The 20,931-nt window shown below is 32.9% G+C and overlaps 1 protein-coding gene across 4 annotated transcripts in view; it reads right to left on the bottom strand.

The window, feature by feature from the left end:
- Positions 1-20,931, bottom strand: part of LOC145315635 (polyamine-transporting ATPase 13A3-like) — a 76,713-nt gene that overhangs the window by 35,688 nt on the left and 20,094 nt on the right. For 3 of the 4 annotated variants that reach the window (XM_080155623.1, XM_080155624.1, XM_080155625.1), the window contains exons 3-5: positions 3,457-3,542; positions 3,055-3,114; positions 2,538-2,687 (exon numbers count right to left, since the gene is read on the bottom strand). In XM_080155623.1, coding sequence (XP_080011749.1) covers positions 2,538-2,687; positions 3,055-3,114; positions 3,457-3,531 — 285 coding nt within the window. In that variant the 5' untranslated portion in view covers positions 3,532-3,542. Of the gene's footprint in view, positions 1-2,537; positions 2,688-3,054; positions 3,115-3,456; positions 3,543-5,967; positions 6,747-20,931 lie in introns of those variants that run through there. The other variant, XM_080155622.1, reaches the window with a different exon arrangement.

Here is a 20,931-nt window from a genome sequence, read left to right as displayed (position 1 = left end):
TTTAACCCACGAGAATAAAAACTTTGAACTTAATTTTATTATTTCACAAATAAAAAAATATGGGTTCATATATACCTTCAGAATCAGAAAAATATTACGAATCCATTGTAAGCAAAATTGAAAAAAAAAGTTTACAATATAGTATATAAACTACAATAAAAGGAATTATATGAAAATATCATATTATATTGTACAGGCAACGTCTTAATTCTTCAATTGAGTATAAAAATGGGAAGGGGGTAAAGAGGGGGTAAAGAGGGGGTAAAAAAGGGAAGACAATAGTGTTGTCTGAACAAAAAAAATAATTGGCCATTTCTTTAATTTTTTAATTTTTTAATTTTTTTCAATTTTGCTTACAATGGATTCGTAATATTTTTCTGATTCTGAAGGTATATATGAACCCATGTTTTTTATGTCTGTTTGAGAAAATATTTAGGTCTAAAGTTTTTATTATACCGAGGTTAAAAAAATAGATTTTTTCAATAATTACTCAACAGAATTTTAAAAGTAAGGTGTCAAATTAAAGATCTTACTATTTTTGTTCTTACTGGCCATTTTCTTCTTTTATTTTGTTGCGTTTTAGTACCTTAAAACCGACTTAATTATTTTTTTTAAAAACTTAAATTACTTAAAAAATAAGAGGTCTACAAAAAAACCGATTGCATATCTGAATTCTATGAAAAATTTTACATCTACTACTTACTAAAAGAACCGGCTAGCTATAAAAAAAAAAGTTGATACAACTTCTTTCAAAAAAATATCCTTTACTCTTATCTTTAAGGAAAGTACGTTTTTCAGACGTTTACCACGTGCATAGAGAGGCATTAATAGTTATTTCTCGCATCGTATTATAAACAGCTTTCCGAGGATATAGAATCAGTTTTTTAGCCCCGAGGTGCCGAAGGCACGGGCTAAAAACTAGTTTTAATCTTTTGATTGTACATTTTTATATTCGTAGAAAGCTGGATATAATACGATGCTAGACATAGTTTTTTTCGTATGGATAAGAACCGGTTCCTAACCACCGGATTCGAATGAATGCGAGAAAAAGTCATTATCACATTATACAAAGATGACAACATCCATAAGTAGCAAAGCATATAAAAAAATCTTAAAATGGACAAACGAACAAAGTGGAGCAGATTTTCAGTTTTCATAACAAAGAAAAAAAAAGGCAAAAAACCTCAGAAAATCAAGAAATAAGTATTCAGGTATCTTTTGAAGCATGACCGATAGACAGACGGACTAAATAATGCATAGACTAGATGCGCATATGTTATAGGAATCTTCATTCAAAATTACAACTGTCTATCTTCACTAACAGAAGAGAAAATCACATTTTCCCAATGAGGAGGGACTACTGTGTTCGCTAGGCACTTGAAGGGAAAGCACCACATAGTCAATATGATACACAAAGAGAGGGGTAGGTTTCTGGTAAAAATCCGTAGTTATGTGTTATAAGTAAAAAACAGTAGTAGAACGATAAAAATTTATGTTAACTTTTTTTTTTTAAATTGTCTATAGTTCTTTTCAATAGGAAATACACATATTTATTTAATATTATCGTTCTACTACTATTTCTAAGCCTTAAAACACACACCTTTACGGATTCTACCAGAAACCTACCCCTCTCTTTATCATTCAAAGAGTAATTGTTCCTTTACATAATTTTTAATTTATAAGTAATAAAGGTTATTAGAGAAAATAATATATATCATTTGACATTTCATTTTCATAATAAAGCTTATCTTTGACTTTTTATAAAAAAATAATTAGAAAACAATCATTTTTAATAAAAATAATATTAATAAAGTACGGTAGCCTGGTCAAGAAATAAGAATTTGTTTGGAAATAGTCCCTTTCGTGGCAACGCCCCTTACGAGGCGATTCGTCGTATTTTGAAAATGGCTTTTGATAGGTTATTTTAAGTTAGGTTAGGTTACATTGGATTATGTGATTGTCCCGCAGGGTTAGGCAATTGGGCCCTCAGGGTAAGGGCCCCCCGCAGGGGCTAGAAATAGGAGAAAAGCTACTGTGAAAATACGAAAAAACGCTCCTTAAGGGGCGTTGCCACGAAAGGGACTATACCCATTTGTTTTTTAGATGTCAATATGTTATCCTGTCCCTGTATTGTGGATTGGATAAATTATGGTTGGCTTGTAACAAGTGTCAAAACATTTCCACCAATAATTGTACACAAACGATAATCTTGTCTATTATTTTTAAGGTTTGCAATTTATATTCCATTTTCCTAACCCTGCTGTACTCCACTACCTTAGTAATTAAGAGATGGGACAATGTGCTGTTTATTACACTAGTCCCCAACTTTTTATAGTAACGATTTCTTATTCATTGGCTTAACAACTTTGAAGTCTTTTGTTACATTTTGATTGGTTGGTTTATTAAGTTGATTGTTTACACCATCAACCACTAATTTTAATCTACAGAAGGTGTAATTTTGTGCATCATGATTGGGGCTGATCATCAATTTACAGGCCATTGTTTTATCCCTTTAGATTCCAGTGACAATTACTTACCCTGATGAGAACCTTGGTGGCCTCGGCGAGGCTGCACCGTTCACAGGTGATGTACAGCCGCCACTTCTCCACCCAGTACAGCACCAGCCCGAGGAAGCCGAGCGTTGGGATCAGCGCCAACAAGGTCATAGCCTTCTTGAACGGGTTCTCCTACAATTGCGCAAAGTTATCAACGTTTCCCGCCAAAAAAGGTTGATTGATTGATTGTGGTGTTTTGGCGCCAAAAGACTTAATTGATTGATTCATGATTGTAATGTTTTTGGCGCAAAAATGTTGATTGATTGATTGCAGTGTTTTTGGCGGTAAAATGAGGAGTTTAGAGGTTGGAGAGGGTAATCTAATGTATTTTTTAAAAATTTTAAGAGCGGTAAATAGAGGGGTTTAAATTAAGTTTATGGGGGGTATACAGTTTACACCCTTTTACCCCTTCCATTTGTCTTCTAAAAGTCGGTTTAATGATATTTCATTTCAAACAGATGAAAATATAAAAATATATATATAATATGTCATATCGTACCTTGTATCCCCAAATCTTGATTTCATTGTCGGTTCCAGGATTTAGCACCAACTCATCAGCCTAAAAATAAAAAGAAAATGTTGCCAGAATCGATTATTTTAATAAAATTTTTAAATCTTGCTAACTTGCGGCCAAACGGCTTAATGTACATAATGGATATAGAATATACTTGGATATTATGACAGGGGAAATATTGTCGTCAATGGAATTTAATATGGAACTCATTATTGGTCATTTTCTACATCCAGTAGAAAGAGAGTGGAATGGAAGGGGGATTCGTTATTTTGGCCAACTGCGTGTTTCACTTTATTAGAGAACATGAAAATCGGGTGTAACATCAAAGTAATAATATATCCATTGACACTTAGTACAGACAAAGGTTATACAATCCAAGTATTGTACCTGGCTGCTGAACCTGCGCTTGATGCCATCCAGGTCGAGTCCCTTGGACTTTAGGATCTGGCCTGAACTTCGCATGGCCTCGTTACCTAAAACACGGTTAAATTATTGGTTGAAAAGTTTGGACATTATTTTTATAAAAGTGCCTAAAGTTTGTGTGTCAACGAATAAGTTAGTGTTGTTACAAAAAGTTTGGGTACCAGTGTAATTTACAGTCCAATATTACATATTTCTAAAAATTACAACATTGATATGTCTCTCGAAGCACAAATAATCACGGATGGACAAACGGACTAAGTGAGTTAAAGAGCAGAGCTGGATCTTTAAAGCATTTCAATGGTGCGTCGAATTTCAGCCAATCAAAGCGCGGCATTTCGTAAAATACTGTGCTCTCATTGGTGGAAAGTTGGCTCACCCCGATTTGGCGCACCATTGAAATGATTTAAAGATCCAGCTCAGATGTTAACTTATCATTTAAATATATATAATAGAAAATTACGAATATTAAAAAGTAGCTTACTTCCTTATACATTTATATTTACCAAATGCATATTTTAACACAAATCGTTTAGAATCTATTAAATCACACCCTCAATCTACAATCTACTAAAGGCAGAATAAAACACACACAAAAAATTAGGGGGATGTTTAATAAGATATATAAGTTTTCCGGAATTTTAATGTTAGGGGGAGATTTGAAATCTGCATCAAATTTTAAGGATTTTTTATAAAATTCGTTTTTTGTATAATTCTTTATCTAAAAGCGGAAATGCATTTTAAGCTACCTGCGCTCTAATTGGTTGAATGATGTACGCCATCCAATCAGAGCGCAGATTTTTTAAATCCACCAATCACAGATGTCAAAATTAATTAACTTAAATTGCATTTCCGCTTTTAGATAAAGAATTATAGAAAAAACGAATTTTATAAAAAATCCTCAAAATTTGATGCAGATTTCAAATCTCCCCCTAACTTTAAAATTCCGGAAAACTTATATATCTTAATGTTTAATCTATCAGCAATTGTCCCACCCTTCTATGATTCCCTGTAATGATTCCCTGTACCTTCAGTTAAACTGGTTTATTCTGGTTTGATTTATAAAAACTTTGTCAGAATTGTATTATTAAGGTAACATAAAAGTAACAGTATATACAGGGTGGGGCAAATAAGACCGGACAAATTCTAACTTCTAAACAAATAAACATAAAATCGTCATTTTTAAAGATTTTATTGAATTTTAAAAACTGGCAAGCAAAATAGGTATATGACTAGTAGATAATTCAACAAAATCGCCGCCAGCCCCAATCACCGCCTCTACCGGCCTCCTCAACCGCAGGCAGGTCCAGGTCAAAATGTACCTGTCCAAGCTGGCGTAGTTCTCCTTGATAGTGGCAATGAGGGAGGTCTTTGTGGTATGGGCAGGTCTATTGGTGCATGCTTCAAAGTAGCCCTAGGCCCAAAAGTCCATTGAATTAAGATCGGGCTGCTGGGAGGCCACATTTCCTTAGGAACACGAGTAACCGCCAAATTGACAAAATCCATGTTTTTGCTCTCATTTGGGCTAGGATTTAGCTACAGTGGACTTTAAGTACTCCTCAAATGCGTGTCTCGATGAGCTTAAGACACACAAAAATTTGTTGGTCAAATTTCCAACTCCTTCCCTGTCGGGCCTAACTGTTTGTGATTTCTTAAGGCTCAAAATATTGAAAAATTGATCTCATTTCGGCTAGGATTGAGCTAAAATAAATTTAAACATGGCAAAATGTGTGTCTCAATGAGCCTAAGACACCCACAAAATTTGGGGTCAAGATTCCAACTCCTTCCCAATCGGACCCTACGTTATGTGATTTTGCGCATTAGCCACCGGCGCATTTGGAATCTGTCTTGTTGAACATATGCGCGGCCAGCTCGGTGTACACGTCTATCTTCGTCCAAATTTTTTTTTGTGCTAAAAGGTCATTACATAAGCTTTTTATAGTGTGGTCAAACGTCCTGATTGGTCAAGTAGTTTTGGTGCTATGGCCGTTTAAAGTTTGTCCGGTCTTATTTGCCCCACCCTGTATGTATGTCTGTTGGGAAGGATATCGCTAACCGCTGAACCGATATGGTTCTCCTTTACAGTAATGCTTCTCATAGGTACATGGATATTTATAACTATATTGGGGTAGGTTACATTCAACCCTCCCAAGAGAAATCGCCTCTAGAAAAAAATTAAATTGAATTATGATTTAGTCTTAATGGATCTTAATTTTACTTTTACTTATACATAGTATATGAATGTACTATTAACATTATTGTTTTTTTTTTATTTATCAATAATTACATTAATAAATAAATATGTATGTTCTTAATAATGGTTAGAGAAATATCAACCTAAAAACAATATTACTATTTAAAAATATTAAAAAGTTGAGATTATTTTTCTATTTTCTATGCAATTTAGATATCTATCTATCTATCTATCTAAATAGTTGGATGTCAAATCTATCTATCTATCATTCTTTAACTGCTTACTCTCATTGGCTGGCAATAGTTTCTGGCTGGAGGGGCTGTGACCCAACTCCTTCTCAATCTGGACCTGCGGGTCCACCATGGGAAGCCGCCTACCCCCCACCATACCTATGGCAGGCTGGTGGGAAGCTGCAGCTGTGCGCCGCTCTATACTTGATAAAAGTATCACTATTGATACTAACTAAACTCACAAAAGCAATGCTTTAAAAATGCTCTTTTTTTAGAGTTTTTTTTTAACCCGTAATAATCGTCTTTCACGTACTAAAAAAGTTTTCCTTTATGTAGGTTAAATATTGTAGAAAAAGCTGTGTGTATTATATATTACTGTCTTTATTAACTGCTAGGGGGGCTTGCGCGGGTAGAAATTGAACAACAGCCCAAAAACTGTAGTCGCCAGATTGCCGCAAGTCGTCCGACAGTTTCCGACGCTAAACTGAGCCGCTACTGAGTACTGAAAGCACTTGCTAGCAGTTGACAACTGCTGCAACCATACTAAAAAAGCTGCTAGCGAAGATGTCCGCAAGGCGGCCACATGACAGCGGCCGTGGGGCAGCCGGCTAGGTCCACAATCCACACTTATTAGTTGTCAATCGTCGGGCTTCCGGTAGCTGTCCCCTGTAGACGGCTCTTCGTCGGACGCCGCAGTCGCTGCAGAAAGTTCACAAGTATCACCACCGCCAGCTGCTGCTGCTGATCCGCTGAAAACTGTTATACCACCACAACCACTTCCACCGCCGCTAAACTTTCCACTGTTGCCTTGTGTTGAACAACTATAGGCCATTTTCTGCACTTAAAACTGCTTAAAATGTGTACAGATTTCAGAATTACTGAAACACATATGATACATTACACCACCCCCAACAAGAGTTTGCGACAACCACCAGAAAAAAAGCCGCCAAACAAAATGCGCAACCTTGCCGCGCACTCAATACACACACAATAGAAAAATCCGCTGAAAAGTAAGAAAAAATGCGGGAATTTTCTTTCACGTGGTGTCAAGTTTGCACACACCACTATACAGAGTGTTAATATGACTGTTGTATAACAATCTTAAATTTCACAATGAATCACTAGATCGTTTTTACACTTTTTAAAAATGTGGAATTAATTAAAATTCAAGCACAACAACAATGTGTATGCAATTGTTTTATGATAACTGTATGATATATGATGAAGAAATATACATTTATATGGAGAATATTAGAAAAATCAGCTGAGATCTCCTAAGGAACACATGAGAAAGTGAGAGAGAGAGAGAATGGGAGGCAGGAGGAGCTAATATTATAGCACTGAAGGAACTGTATTCATTTCTCTCAGAGAACCTAGTACAGTACTATCTATCTGTCCGTCCGTCCGGCGGTGGGTCTGTCTGTGTGTTTTAAATAACGAAGCTTTCTATTTTAAAGGTATATCATTCAGTCCACAAAAGAAAATAAAGTTATTTGTCATATAAAAACATGTTTTCATATTTGTCAGATTAAAAACATTGTCTTATCCCTTTACATCCCTAGGTAGAATATAAAACAATTTAAAAGAGACAACTTTTTGTATCATGATGTTAAAGCTATTGGACACCAAATTTTCACAGGATAGAATTTTCTCTTATTTAAATAATGATTCTTAAAATGATAAGGCACTATTTTGTGCAGCAAATCTTCAATATTATTATTAATTGATGTTCATTAATCTGATTTATTGAGCTTCGCTTTCATGCATGTTTAAATCCTTGTTTTCTGTGTAAAATGTGTGTGTGCAATGAAAATCAATGCCTCCCCCATACTTCCCCCCCCCACACAAAATCCTCGGACCGCAGGCCGATTTCAGGGGGGTGAAAAAAACGTTCCCCCGAGGCAGAAAACAGACACATACTGCCTAGCTAAAACATGCCAACAACAGACGGACAAACGGCATAAACAACACACTGAAAACACTGACAGGCACACTTTTGATGTTCTGTCCTTAATCAGGCAGGTTTCTGCTATTACAATATTGTAACATTACTTCATTATAACCTCCTTAAATAGCCTAAAACCTTCATGTGACAGTACCCAAACAAATTCCACCCCAATCTAAGCATGGCCGGAGCTGCTTGCAAAGGTAACAAATTCAGGAAAGGGGTAAAAAGGTCAACAGTTCAATCATTTTTGAAATTTAAATATTTTAATTAAAAATAATTAATTTTATTATTTTGAATTTTAATAATTTTAGAGAAATTTAATTGAGCAGGCTGATTTTTGGTCAAAATTTTAATCTAAGTGTCATAGAAAGATAGAGAATGAGAGAGATAGAAAGAGAGAGAGAGAGAGAAAGAGAGAGAGAAAGAGAGAGAGAAAGAGAGAGAGAAAGAGAGAGAGAAAGAGAGAGAGAGAGAGAGAGAGAGAGAAAGAGAGAGAGAAAAAAAAAGAGAGAGAGAGAATAGAAAAGTTACAAAAGTAGGAATGTATTAAAAGAAAGAGTGAAATATAAAATACAGAAGCACAATTTTGTAAATGTATTGTCAATAAATCCCAAAATATGACATTTACAATAATAGATAAATATCTAAGTACATTATGACCTACATACCAACCCTAATTATAGAGAAGCTACGCTACTAAACAAAGTTATTGTATCAAATTCTAAATGGAAAGCTGTCAGGGAGGGAGGAGACATTGGGCTGTTAATTACACTAGTCCCCAAAGTTTTATAATAACGCTGGCTCAACATCTTTGGGGACTTAATTGAATCTTGATTGGTTGGTTCATTAAATGGAGTGTCCTAACGTTTTAATCACTAATTTTAATCTACAGAGGTGGAAACATAATTGGGGATGTACATCATTTTATTACCATTGTCTTATCCCTTTAGATTCCTGGAAAGCTGTACTATGTAAAACGTGCTACAAAAATAATCAAGAGAACAACAAGTATAATTATGTTCTTAGTTAGCGCAGCAATAACACGTTGATAAAATTGTAATAAAACCTAACAAGAATTTTAAAAGCAGAAATACTTTGGGTACCAGCATAATTTACAGGCCCATGTCAACCTTCCTACCTGATAAAACTTAGTTTGGTTTTAAAGTTCTACATAAAGATGATTTATTTCTAAAAATTAAAAAATAATAAGAAATTTTTGAAAAATTTTATTTTAGATCACCTTTCTTTCTAAGTCTCAAAAACAGTCCTTCTTTCTGTCTCAGACCCTTTTTGGAAGACCCAATAGTGCCAAGCTCCAAAGACATTTTAATTTTAAAAGCACTTTCAACAGCAAAGCTTCTCTTAAATTTAACCCAAAGAAACTGACCAAAACCATAATTAGATAATAATAATGTAAATAAATAAAAATCAGCTGATGAATAATATTTATATTTTCTCTAGACACTGCAAATTGTGTCCAGATTTTTCAAGTTTTTATTCCAGGGAATAAATAAAATACTATGATATAGGCAGGGATATATAGGGATAAGACAATGGCCAATAAATTGATGTACATCCCCAATAATGATACACAAAACGACCCTTTCTGTAGATTATAATTAGTATTTCAAACACTCAACTTAATGAACCTACCAATCAAAATTCAATTAAAGTCCCCAAAGTTATATATCCAACGAATAAAAAAACGTTATTATAAAACTTTGGGGACTAGTGTAATAAACAGCTCAATGTCCCCTCCCTCCCCGATGATATATTCAGGGATACACAGGGATAGGACAATGGCTGAGGAATCAATATTTTCTCCAACTTTATTGGTAGATATTCGGGGGAAGAAAGGATTGTGGATTGATTTACCCCCCAATGTCCTCTACCTTCCTGAAGTGTCCTAGTTTTATTTTAGTGCAGAGTAAAGAAATACACAAGAGCAATATTGTGTATCTGGTACAAACTGGAAATGAGCCACAACGTTCCTTATTTTGCTAAATGGACCACCTAAACTTTGGGCTAACAAAACTGGTATTTATATCATGTTTTTCATTTTATCATTCAAGGAAAATTTTCTGTAATACAATGCTATACATGATGTTTCAGTATGACTGAGACCCAGAGGATATAAATTGGTTTCGAAGCCATACTGAGTTCCCTTCAGGGCTGGTGCCCCGCAGGATAAATGACCACTAGGGGAGGGGGGTTGGCTTAGAGGTTTTTTTCCACTTGGTTAAAATTTTTCTTTCCTGATATCTTTCTATATTTACAATATCAATGCATTTTAATCCTTCAACAACCAGGGAGGGAGGGGTCATTTGGCTGTTTATTACACTAGTCCCCAAAGTTTTATAATAACATTTTTCTGATTCATTGGCTGAACAACTTTGGGGACTCTTAGTGAGAGTTTTTATTGGTTGATTCATGAAGTTGAGTGTCTTAACGTTTCAATCACTAATTGTAATTTACAGAGGGGGTAATTTTGTGTATTATCATTGGGGATGTACATGAGTTTATAAGTCATTGTCTTATCCCTTTAGATCCCTGATATAATGTTTACTTTAAAAGTAATAAAAATGATTGCTTTCAAACACTGGACACAATTATAATTATAAATGACTGTATATAAGGTTTTAGGCTACTTTTCATGTCACTTGGCTCCGTTGGTTTGTCCTTCTGTAGTGCAAGATTTGTTTTTTAAAGCGAAGCTTTTCTATAATTAGGGTCGCTCCGTCCGTACGTCCGTCCGTCACGGATAGCTTTTTTCGTTAATTTAGGCATGTTAAAATTGACCTATCGATTTCAAACTTTGGCTGGTGATTCCTGTAGAAGTTAGGTACGAGTTAGAAAGCGTAGCAACTCTATAATCATTACCAGAATGTCCGTACGTCCATTTTAAACAGTTGATTTTACATTTTTAACAACAAATTTGTATGTGACCTAATTATTCGATTGGTCTGATTTTTGGGACAATAAAGTACAATATTATAAGCGAAGCAACTCTATAATCAAGTCCTAAAAATGTAAGTATGTCCATAAAAATTATCCTGTATCAAGCAGTTTTTCAACACATTTACTTACAATTTTGCTTTGACTCTTATACATTTACACTCTGATTATTCAGTTCTGACATTATACAAGTGTTAATGTCCGTTCCAGAGCTTCGCTTTTATGGATGTTGTCATCCTTGTTTTTTATACAAATATCTCTTTCAGCTTATTCAACGGCAGTGTTTGAAAAAATGATCATAATTTTTTGTGTTTTACTGTATCATATGTTACTGCTTTTTGGCATCTAAGTAGTAGAATAGAGCAAAAATAGCGTAAAACCATCCTTAGAATTTACCTTAAAAATAAAATTGTTCAAAAGGGGTGCTGCCACTTTAACCACTAGCAAAAATACAGCCACTGTGTTTTTGACAAAAAAAGGGTGTGTTCTAAAACCACACAGGGATGGGACCTATATGAAGCTTCCATAGAAATAAAAACTAAATAGGTTCAGTAGTAATTGATATATCTAGCTACTTTTTATGAAAGGATTATAGATTTATTCCTACGGTTTTTCGATCATGTAACTAAATGTGGTCTTAATTGCTTTTCTTTTGTAATGTAACTTTTTTTCAAAAAGATGCACTTTTGATGGTTATTTTTAAGTTAATAATTGTTACTTATTTATTTCACCTTTTACTAATCATAAAAATGTCAAAAATCAAAAAATGGCCGATTTACTCAAGCAATTAAAAATACACTTTTTTGTTTTTATAAAAGTCAAAACTTTTTGTAAGCAGATAATACAAGCTTTGAATTTTTATAATTATCTGATATATTGAAGAAACAAGAACATTGCCATAATTAGAAAACTAGCAAAGCAATAATACACCACAGAATGGAAAAATAAAGATGGGAATGTTGACAAGAAAAATCAGAGATCTTGCTTTAGCAGCAGCAGTAAATCACTATTTTAACTAAAGCATTACGGATGGACTGATAGACAAAGTTTATTATAGAGTAGCCTCGCTACTAAATAAGAGGTGTTTAATTAAGTCAAAACACTCTTGTAGAAGCAAAGAATATTTTTAGTCAAACTGTTCATAAGGAGGAAATGGAACTTTTTATCGCTTTTAAAGATATGCAGCTGAATTATTAAGAAGATTCTCTTAACCGATGAGGATACAGTAAATATATAAGTTACATGGCCTATCAGCTCATAATGCTCCAGGAGTTAAATAAAATTAAGGATTTTCAGAGATGCGATTTGAGATAGCGACCCCTTTTGTCCTGGCCTGATTTCCATTCTGAGAATGTAAATTGTTCACAGGTCTTATGTAAAATTATCCTTAAAATAATCAACTTACAAATGAACATCTACTCTACCACATTTGTATTTCCGCCTGGTTTACTTTATTTTCCATAATTTGTTATATTATGGATGTTGTCATCCTTGTTCCTGTACTAGTTATAAATGCATTCAATAATAAGTTTTTATTTGTATAAAATGGACAATGAACTTTTAATAATGATTAAAAGTATAAGTTTATGTATTGAACATTTTATATATTTTTTTTATTGACATAACTTTTTGGAAAAGCTGAAAATATGATATATTCAAGGGGATATAGAATAGTGACAGGGTAAAATTTGTCATCAATTTAGCTTTCTAATATGGACCTCATTTATTAGTCAGATCGTTCATCCAGCTGAAGAAGGGGAGGGGGTAAAGGGGTATTGTTATTTTAGCCAGCTGTGAGCATAACTTTATAATAGAACATTAAAATCTGGAGCAATATCCAATTATTAATATATCGATTCATATTCTACACAGATTTTAAAATAAAAAATGAAAGTGCCAATTTGAATCTTGAATAGTAGGTATCCTTTTAAAAAAAAGTAAAAATTTTAAGGATTGTTATTTTTTTGTTAATGTATTCTTAATCAAAGACAATGGATTTATTATTACTTGGATCTTACAACAGACTATCAACTACTCTAATATAGTAAAATTTGTAGCTGACTAGAATACATACACCCCCTTTATACCATACCCTTCACTCCTACTGGATGAACGAACTGACCAATAAGTGATAAGTGAACATATTTAGATATCCTGTTACTTCTCTATACAATTTAAGGTACAGGTGTTTGTACACTGTTGTACAAGTGTTGATGTAATTGTACAGTGCACAGTCTTGATGTACAATGTCATGGTCCTCAATAAAATCTAGTAGATACCAGATCATTTATGGCTACTTCTATATTATTTTTTTATAATTTGTCAACATTTCAAATAGCTTATAAATAAACTTCATGTTTTAAGAGATTTAGTAATAAGTAAAAAAACAAATTTTCAATTCAATAAACATATAAGATTTAGATACATACTATCTAAATCATCCAATAGGAAATGGGAGCCCGTTTTGCCTTATCTTTGAGATATTATGAAAGAGATGATGTTAAGGTTTGATCATCAGATTATAATTTTTTTGAGCCCAGTCCCTTTAAGGTGTCTATAGAAACGGTTTTACATGCCCCATCAAATAGTCTAAACATTTAGGGGTCTATGTATAAGATTTCAAGTAATTAAGAAGGTTTGTCCTTATTTAATCTCCTGGTAGAGCATTCTTCTCTACAAGGGCTAGGTCTCGAGCTGTAGTGCTCTGGAGAGGTAAGTAGATTCAATTTTCATTATTGTTATTGTAATTGGTAAAGCATGAATTGGATTATTTTTTATTAGTTTTTGACCAAAACTGTTGGGTTATATTGAAAAAAGTGAAGGGATTGTTTTTTCTAGACACCCTTTATTTAAGTAGAGTTAACTATTCCCTAAATTTCTGATGATGATTTATGTTTTTCAGGTGAAAATAATGTTTAATTGACCTATAATAATTCATAAGGAAAATAAAAATAATTTTTAGCAATTATTTATTGTATCAAAAAAGATAAGGTTGGCTGGGTAAAGTGTTAAAGAAATAAATATAGGATATACTTAAATACATATATTGCCAGGGGAAAATTTGTCATCAATTTAGGTTGCTAATACAGTGTTAATTTATTGGTCAGTTCATTTATCAAGTAGGAGGGTAGGGCAAATGGGTAAAGCTGGTTTTGAGCATCACTTTATCAGAGTACACGAAAATCTGTTGCCACGCCCATATGATAATATATCAATTGTTAAAAGATATATATAGTTTATACATAAAAAATGTTTATTTCTATACCCCCTCCCCCCTCTAAAAAAGTAGTAATACATCACAAAAATTTCATTCAATCTAGAGATCTAAGAGGATAAACGAAAAATGATAAATACATCCACAATGACGATAATCAATATTACCTCTTCTGTGGATTAAAATCATTAGTTGAAAAGTTTGGACACAACAAAGAGTCTGTAAGTCAATGAAAAATTAACATGGTTATTAAACTTTGGTTACCAGTGTAAGTTACAGTGCAATTTCCCACCATCCCTGAATTTATCTTATTTGTAAAAGTTCATATTGCTATACTAACCCCCCCCCCCCCCCGCCTATAACTTTTCTAGTCTATCCTTTCATATAAAGGAGAGTAAGGTTTTTTTTCAGAAGCTCAACATCTTTACAACTACTGAACAAAATGGGATCTCTATTTTTGGCAAGCTTCACATAGGTCCTTTGCTGGTTTTTGGCTATTTATTTTTAGATTTAAGTCTTGTGGTGGTTTTATGCTTCTTTTCTATCCCCTCTCTCCCCTTTCTGATACAGTGCCCCTAGATACATGGGTGTAGCTTCTAGTAAAAAAAGTCTATGAAGCAATTTATTGAATGAATATATATTAATGGATTAATTACCTAACGTAATAGTATTAGATCTACTTAATACTGCAGGGGAACAGAGATATGACAATGGATAATTTTACACTAAAGGATTAAAGATATTATCAATTTATCACCCATTAGCCTATCACTGTAACAACTATAAATGATTTTAATTCATAAAATATAATTCTTTAGGTCCCCAAAGTTTTATAAACATGTTGATCTTGATCACTGTCATAAATTATCATAAATTGGAAATTTTATTAAATCTTTATTTGAATGGCAGTATCCAAACTTTTCCACCAATAATTTTAGTTTACATAAGGAATAATTTTGTTTATTATAATTTAGTAAGGTGTGCATAAATTTTTTGTCATTTGTCTCAACTATGAATCTCACATTGACTTTATTCTGCTTTTGTAGATAACAAATTGCGGCATTTGTACACTTCCCCCAAAGTTATGAAAATAGGCTTAAAAATCAGTGTTGCTCTACACCTTATCCCAAATTGGCAAAAATACAGGGGTGTTTATTTTTCATTAACTATTTATTATTGGTTTTGTATTGGTCTGCTGTTAGAACATTAATATATATGTAGCAGGAGTGTAAATATGTTTAAAATGTCAAAAAAGTTTATAGGACGATTGAGAATGAAAACCTTTGTTTTTGAATTATTTATTTGGCCTGTACAAAGATGTTAGTTTGATAAAGTAGTCTTAGGTTGAGATGGATCAATAGCTTTTAAAACTTTATTTTCCAATCTAGTTAAAGGGGGGGGGGGGGGAAATGTGGTGACTCGTGCCACGACATACCAGCAATTTTATTTTGGGTGCTACTCCCTTAGTTTTAGAGATAATTGGGTGAAATCTTTTGGGCTGGGTCACTAATTACCCCAACTAGAAGTATCTTTCAAAAAAAACGGCGGCGGGTCCGCCGCTCCCGCCGTTCGCCGCCATTTTCCGCCGCCGCCAAAAAAAATTTTTTTATTGCATTTCTCGCCGAATTAGGCAATTTGGAATCATTTGAGACCATGTTATTTTTTTCAAAAATTTTTCCCCTTATAACCAACCCTGCAGGGGGACTTCGTCATTTTTTTCAAATTCTCGTTTATTAAGGTATATCTTAAATTCAGTGCCTCTCCTAAGCTTTTAAAGATATTGAGACAAAACCTTTTGAGGTAAATCAGTAAAAAATATTTGAATAAAAAATGGCGGCGGTACCGCCGCTCCCGCCGTCCACCGCCATTTTCCGCCGCCGCCGCCAAAATTTTTTTTATTGCATTTCTCGCCGAATTAGGCAATTTGGAATCATTTGAGACCATGTTATTTTTTTCAAAAATTTTTCCCCTTATAACCAACCCTGCAGGGGGACTCAGTCATTTTTTTCAAATTCTCGTTTATTAAGGTATATCTTAAATTCAGTGCCTCTCCTAAGCTTTTAAAGATATTGAAACAAAATCTTTTGAGGTAGATCAGCAAAAAAATATTTGAATAAAAAATGGCGGCGATACCGCCGCTCCCGCCATCCACCGCCATTTTCCGCCGCCCACAGGACGGCTTGTAAGGGGAAAAATTTTTGAAAAAAATAATATGGTCTCAAATGATTCCAAATTGCCTAATTCGGCGAGAAATGCAATAAAAAAAATTTTGGCGGCGGCGGAAAATGGCGGTGGACGGCGGGAGCGGCGGTACCGCCGCCATTTTTTATTCAAATATATTTTACTGATCTACCTCAAAAGGTTTTGTCTCAATATCTTTAAAAGCTTAGGAGAGGCACTGAATTTAAGATATACCTTGATAAACGAGAATTTGAAAAAAAATGACTTAAGTCCCCCCGCAGGGTTGGTTATAAGGGGAAAAATTTTTGAAAAAAATAACATGGTCTCAAATGATTCCAAATTGCCTAATTCGGCGAGAAATGCAATAAAAAAAATTTTGGCGGCGGCGGCGGATAATGGCGGCGAACGGCGGGAGCGGCGGACCCGCCGCCGTTTTTTTTGAAAGATACCTCTAGTTGGGGTAATTAGTGACCCAGCCCAAAAGATTTCACCCAATTATCTCTAAAACTAAGGGAGTAGCACCCAAAATAAAATTGCTGGTATGTCGTGGCACGAGTCACCACATTTTCCCCCCCCCCTTTCTTGGAAACATACACCCCTGAAAAAGTATTTGAATTTTATTCAAATTGTCCTATACATTTATGCCTGATAACGAATTAGATAAAATACTTAGTAATAGGATACTAATAGATACATATTGCTAAATTAACAATAAGGTTAAGATAGGGAGCTTTATTCTGTAGAACATATTCAAACTAAAGTAGAAACAATAAATGTATAATTATAGATCATATGTATAACCCAGACAACTACTTGCCCCAAGTGGTTGGAACCTTTTTCGTCCGCTAACAATTTTCTTTCTGCTCTTTAGGTAGCGACTTGGCTGTGTTTATATTTCCGACAAGAATATCAACATTCATAAGTCGCAAAACAAATAATTCATGGAAAGACAAACGGACAAAGTAAGTTACAGAGCAGATGTTTAGTAGTCACAACAAATAGATAGAAAATCACTTTTATCACATTTAATGTGAGAATGTTGCTATTATCATATTCAAAATAAATGCTGTAATAAGCTTTAAAATATTTAAACACTAGTCTCTCATTGGACACAAAATGACGTCCAATAAGAAAAAGGAATAAAAATATTGGAAAGAAAATTATTTTATTTCAAATTAATTCTTGGCATTTTGGAATAAAAAATATAGGGGAAAGAAAATTATTTATTTCAAATTTATTTCTGGTCTTGAAATAATATTCATTATTTTATTTTAATTCGAGTGTCAACCAATAAGAAATAGGCATGCTGTTTTAAAAGTTTGGAATAAAAATTATTATTTTTTGTCAATTCCCTTTTTCAGAGTATAAAATGAGAATAAATTTTCCAACATCATTATTGATTTCTAATTTAACATTTCATACAGTGGGTAATATTTATTTCAACATTTTTTGTCATTCAAAATCAAGTGTCACAAAAATAATAATATTTAACATAAAAAAGAAATTTTTTAAATAATTTTGTTTTCTTTATTTGTTGAAGATTTAAGCCCAAGCTTTTTCTGAGGGGGGAGACCCCCCTCAACCCCCCCTCTCCTGAGGGGGGAAACCCCCCTCGACCCCCCCCCCTGACGCTCTCTTCTTTAAATCTTTCATTATTTCTGTAATTTATTCTAACTATCTTATAAATTTCAAAACATGAGATAAAAAGGAAATAATTTGCTGTACATTATTAAAAAATTTAAAAATTGTAAAAAAAATTCCAACATGATTTTTAATTTTAAATACAGGAATATTTTTTCCTATATGATATGTTAAATTTAAATACAGGAATAATTTTGTACTGTGGAATTGAAGAAATAAATGCTGTACATTAGAGTGGCTTGATCTTCAATGATTTTCTAATTTTAAAGGGCGAATATAGGTTTGATATAATATGAGCTTATTTCAAAGGTGCCATTATATAGATTATAAATAACTTAAAGACATAGACATATTTAACTGTATAAGTCTGTTTCTAGCCAAAAACCGATCCAATTCGTCATTAGAATTGCGTCATTTTGCGTATCCAATGTAGTTCCCTAAGAAATCCAAACATCACTGCATCACACAAGGCAGTGTCTGAAGGTTGAATTATAAAGCTTCTGTTCAATCATAGTCATAATGAAGAGGAAAGGATTTGACAGACATTGGATGCTGCAACTTTTACTTTTGATCAAATAAATTTTTCATAAAATAGTTTTGTAAAAGTACATTGAAAAAGTAAGGGCTGAACCACTAATTTAAAAAAATATTTAAAAATTAAAATATTATTTTTTTTGCTAAAAGTTGCATCATGTTTGTGTATGTATGTTCGTGTTACGTATCGTAATTAGGGTAAATATTTCATAAGGGATTAATCACAGATCCTCATAGAAAAAATAAATTTTAAAACGTATTATTTACCCTTGACGCTATATTTGAGGCACTCTTGCGTAAAATATTTTGACGGAAATTAAAAATGTAATAAAATAATATATAATTAAAACAAATAAACATTTAAATTATCTTATAAGATGCATGCCAATATAACAATCAAATTGATTTAAGAAAAATAGTGAAAAAAAGGTCTTATAATGGTTAAAAAAAACGATTTTGTTGACTTTCTGATTTATCATATGTTGAAGTGAACGCAAAAATTGTAAAATCTACTTAAGAATTTTTTTGAATTTTTAAATTTAGCATAGTTATTTTAAAAGTATGTAATGGCACCTTTCATATAAGCTCATATCATATTAAACCTATATTCGCCCTTTAAATGTGCTACATACACTTTCTGTCTGAACATCATATAAGAGACCAAAAAATGAAAAGAAAATATTTTGAATAATGGGGAGGCTCGCTGATGCATGTAAACTTTTAGAAAGACACTTGTGGGGAGAATTTTTTTTTTTTTTTTTGGGGGGGGGGCAATTATTTTTCTTTCAAAGTATAGCTTTATGCACCTTCCCAATTTTGTCTTGAAGAGTAGAATAAGAATAAAAAATCTGTTTTAAAAACTATTGATCCTAGCAAGAAAAATCCATAAATAAATTTAAAAACCAAGAGATTTTACATTTAATTTAAGATTTTTCATGCTTGGATGAATATTTTTTAAAACCAATTTGATATTCTTATATTAATAAACAAGACAAATTCAAAAAGATGCATAAAGCAATACTTTGAAAGAAAAAAAGTTGCACCTCCAGAATAAACTTCTAAAATTTTTAATGCATGGAAACACCTTCCCCCCATTTCCCCTCAAGGACAAAATCAATTTTTTATATTTAGGTTTCTTATATGATGTTTAAACTGTAGATGTTGATTACAAATTCAATGTCCAAAATTGATCCACTCTACTGTACATTGTTATAATTTAATATTTGATGTGGGTATAAACATTAGACATAGATGGTCAATCTGACCCCATTTTTTTCTTAAAAAGAAACCTTTGTTCACTTTTTGTTGTATATGAAATACAGCCCTATAGGCAACATTATTTGCAACTAAATTTTGCAATGATATAATTTTTAGAAAGATAACTTTATTATAAGAAATTAAATTATTTATAACTAACTTATTATATGTTGTGTCATACGCTTCACATTATATGATGGAAGAAATATTTTCTTCAAAAATTTCACCCAAGGAAAGCTTTAACCTAAGATATTCAACAATTTATAGCTGATACATAATGTAAACAAAATTCCCTTGTGCTGTCTCTAGGTTATCTCTATTGTATAAATGAGCGTACAAAAGAGGAGGAGAGAGTGAAGGAAATAGACAGAAAAGTGAGGGAGGGGGGAGGGGGAAGAAATATAGAGAAAAATAGACAGAGATATTTATTGTTCACCCTTAGATGATGTAAATTTTTTGATAGACTTTTTTGAATTTAAGAAAAAGATAGAGAATGAGACAAAACCAAGTATCATATTTTATTAATATTGCTTATACAAGAAAGGTCATTCAAAATTATTTCACCAATATTAAGGTCAAGTGACAAAAATTTAAATTTCCACCTACTTCGCCCCCAGAGGGGGCAATAGTAGAAGGAAACTTCAAATTTTGATCACATGACCAAAATTGTTGAAATAATTTTAATATCCTTTCTAGCATTCACAATATTACGAAAATATGATAAATAACTATTCTCGTATTCATTCGAATCCGGTGGACAGGAACAGGTTCTCATCATACGAAAAAACTATGTCTATAGCATCGTATTATAAACCGCTTTCTGCGAATATAGAAATGTACAATCATAAGATTAAAACCATTTTTTTAGCCCGTGCCTTCGGCACCTCAGGGCTAAAAAAATGGTTTTAATCTAATAATTGTACATTCTATATCCGCGGAAAGCGGTTTATAATAGGATGAAAGAAATGACTATTATAGCATGACTTACACATTCTAACAGACAAAAGTAAATTATATACTAGATGCTCATTGGTATAGGGAATCTTCATAATAAATTTCAGACTTCTATCTTTTAAAAAATCCGAGAAAATCACATTTCTCCAAAATATTTCAGACAGACGTACAAACGGACATTATAATTGTTATTTATAATATAATTCTCTGTCCTTAATTGAAAATAATATTTCTATTGAATCCATCCAGGGAAGGAGAGAACATTGGACTGTAAATTACACTGGTACCCAAAGTTTTATAAAAATGTTCTCTCATTCCTTGGCATACATATGTT

The sequence above is a fragment of the Acartia tonsa genome, chromosome 4 (assembly GCF_053477335.1).
Source record: "Acartia tonsa isolate MP-2025a chromosome 4, ASM5347733v1, whole genome shotgun sequence".
NCBI classification, from domain to species: domain Eukaryota; kingdom Metazoa; phylum Arthropoda; class Copepoda; order Calanoida; family Acartiidae; genus Acartia; species Acartia tonsa.
This window is presented reverse-complemented; position numbering and strand designations above follow the sequence as displayed.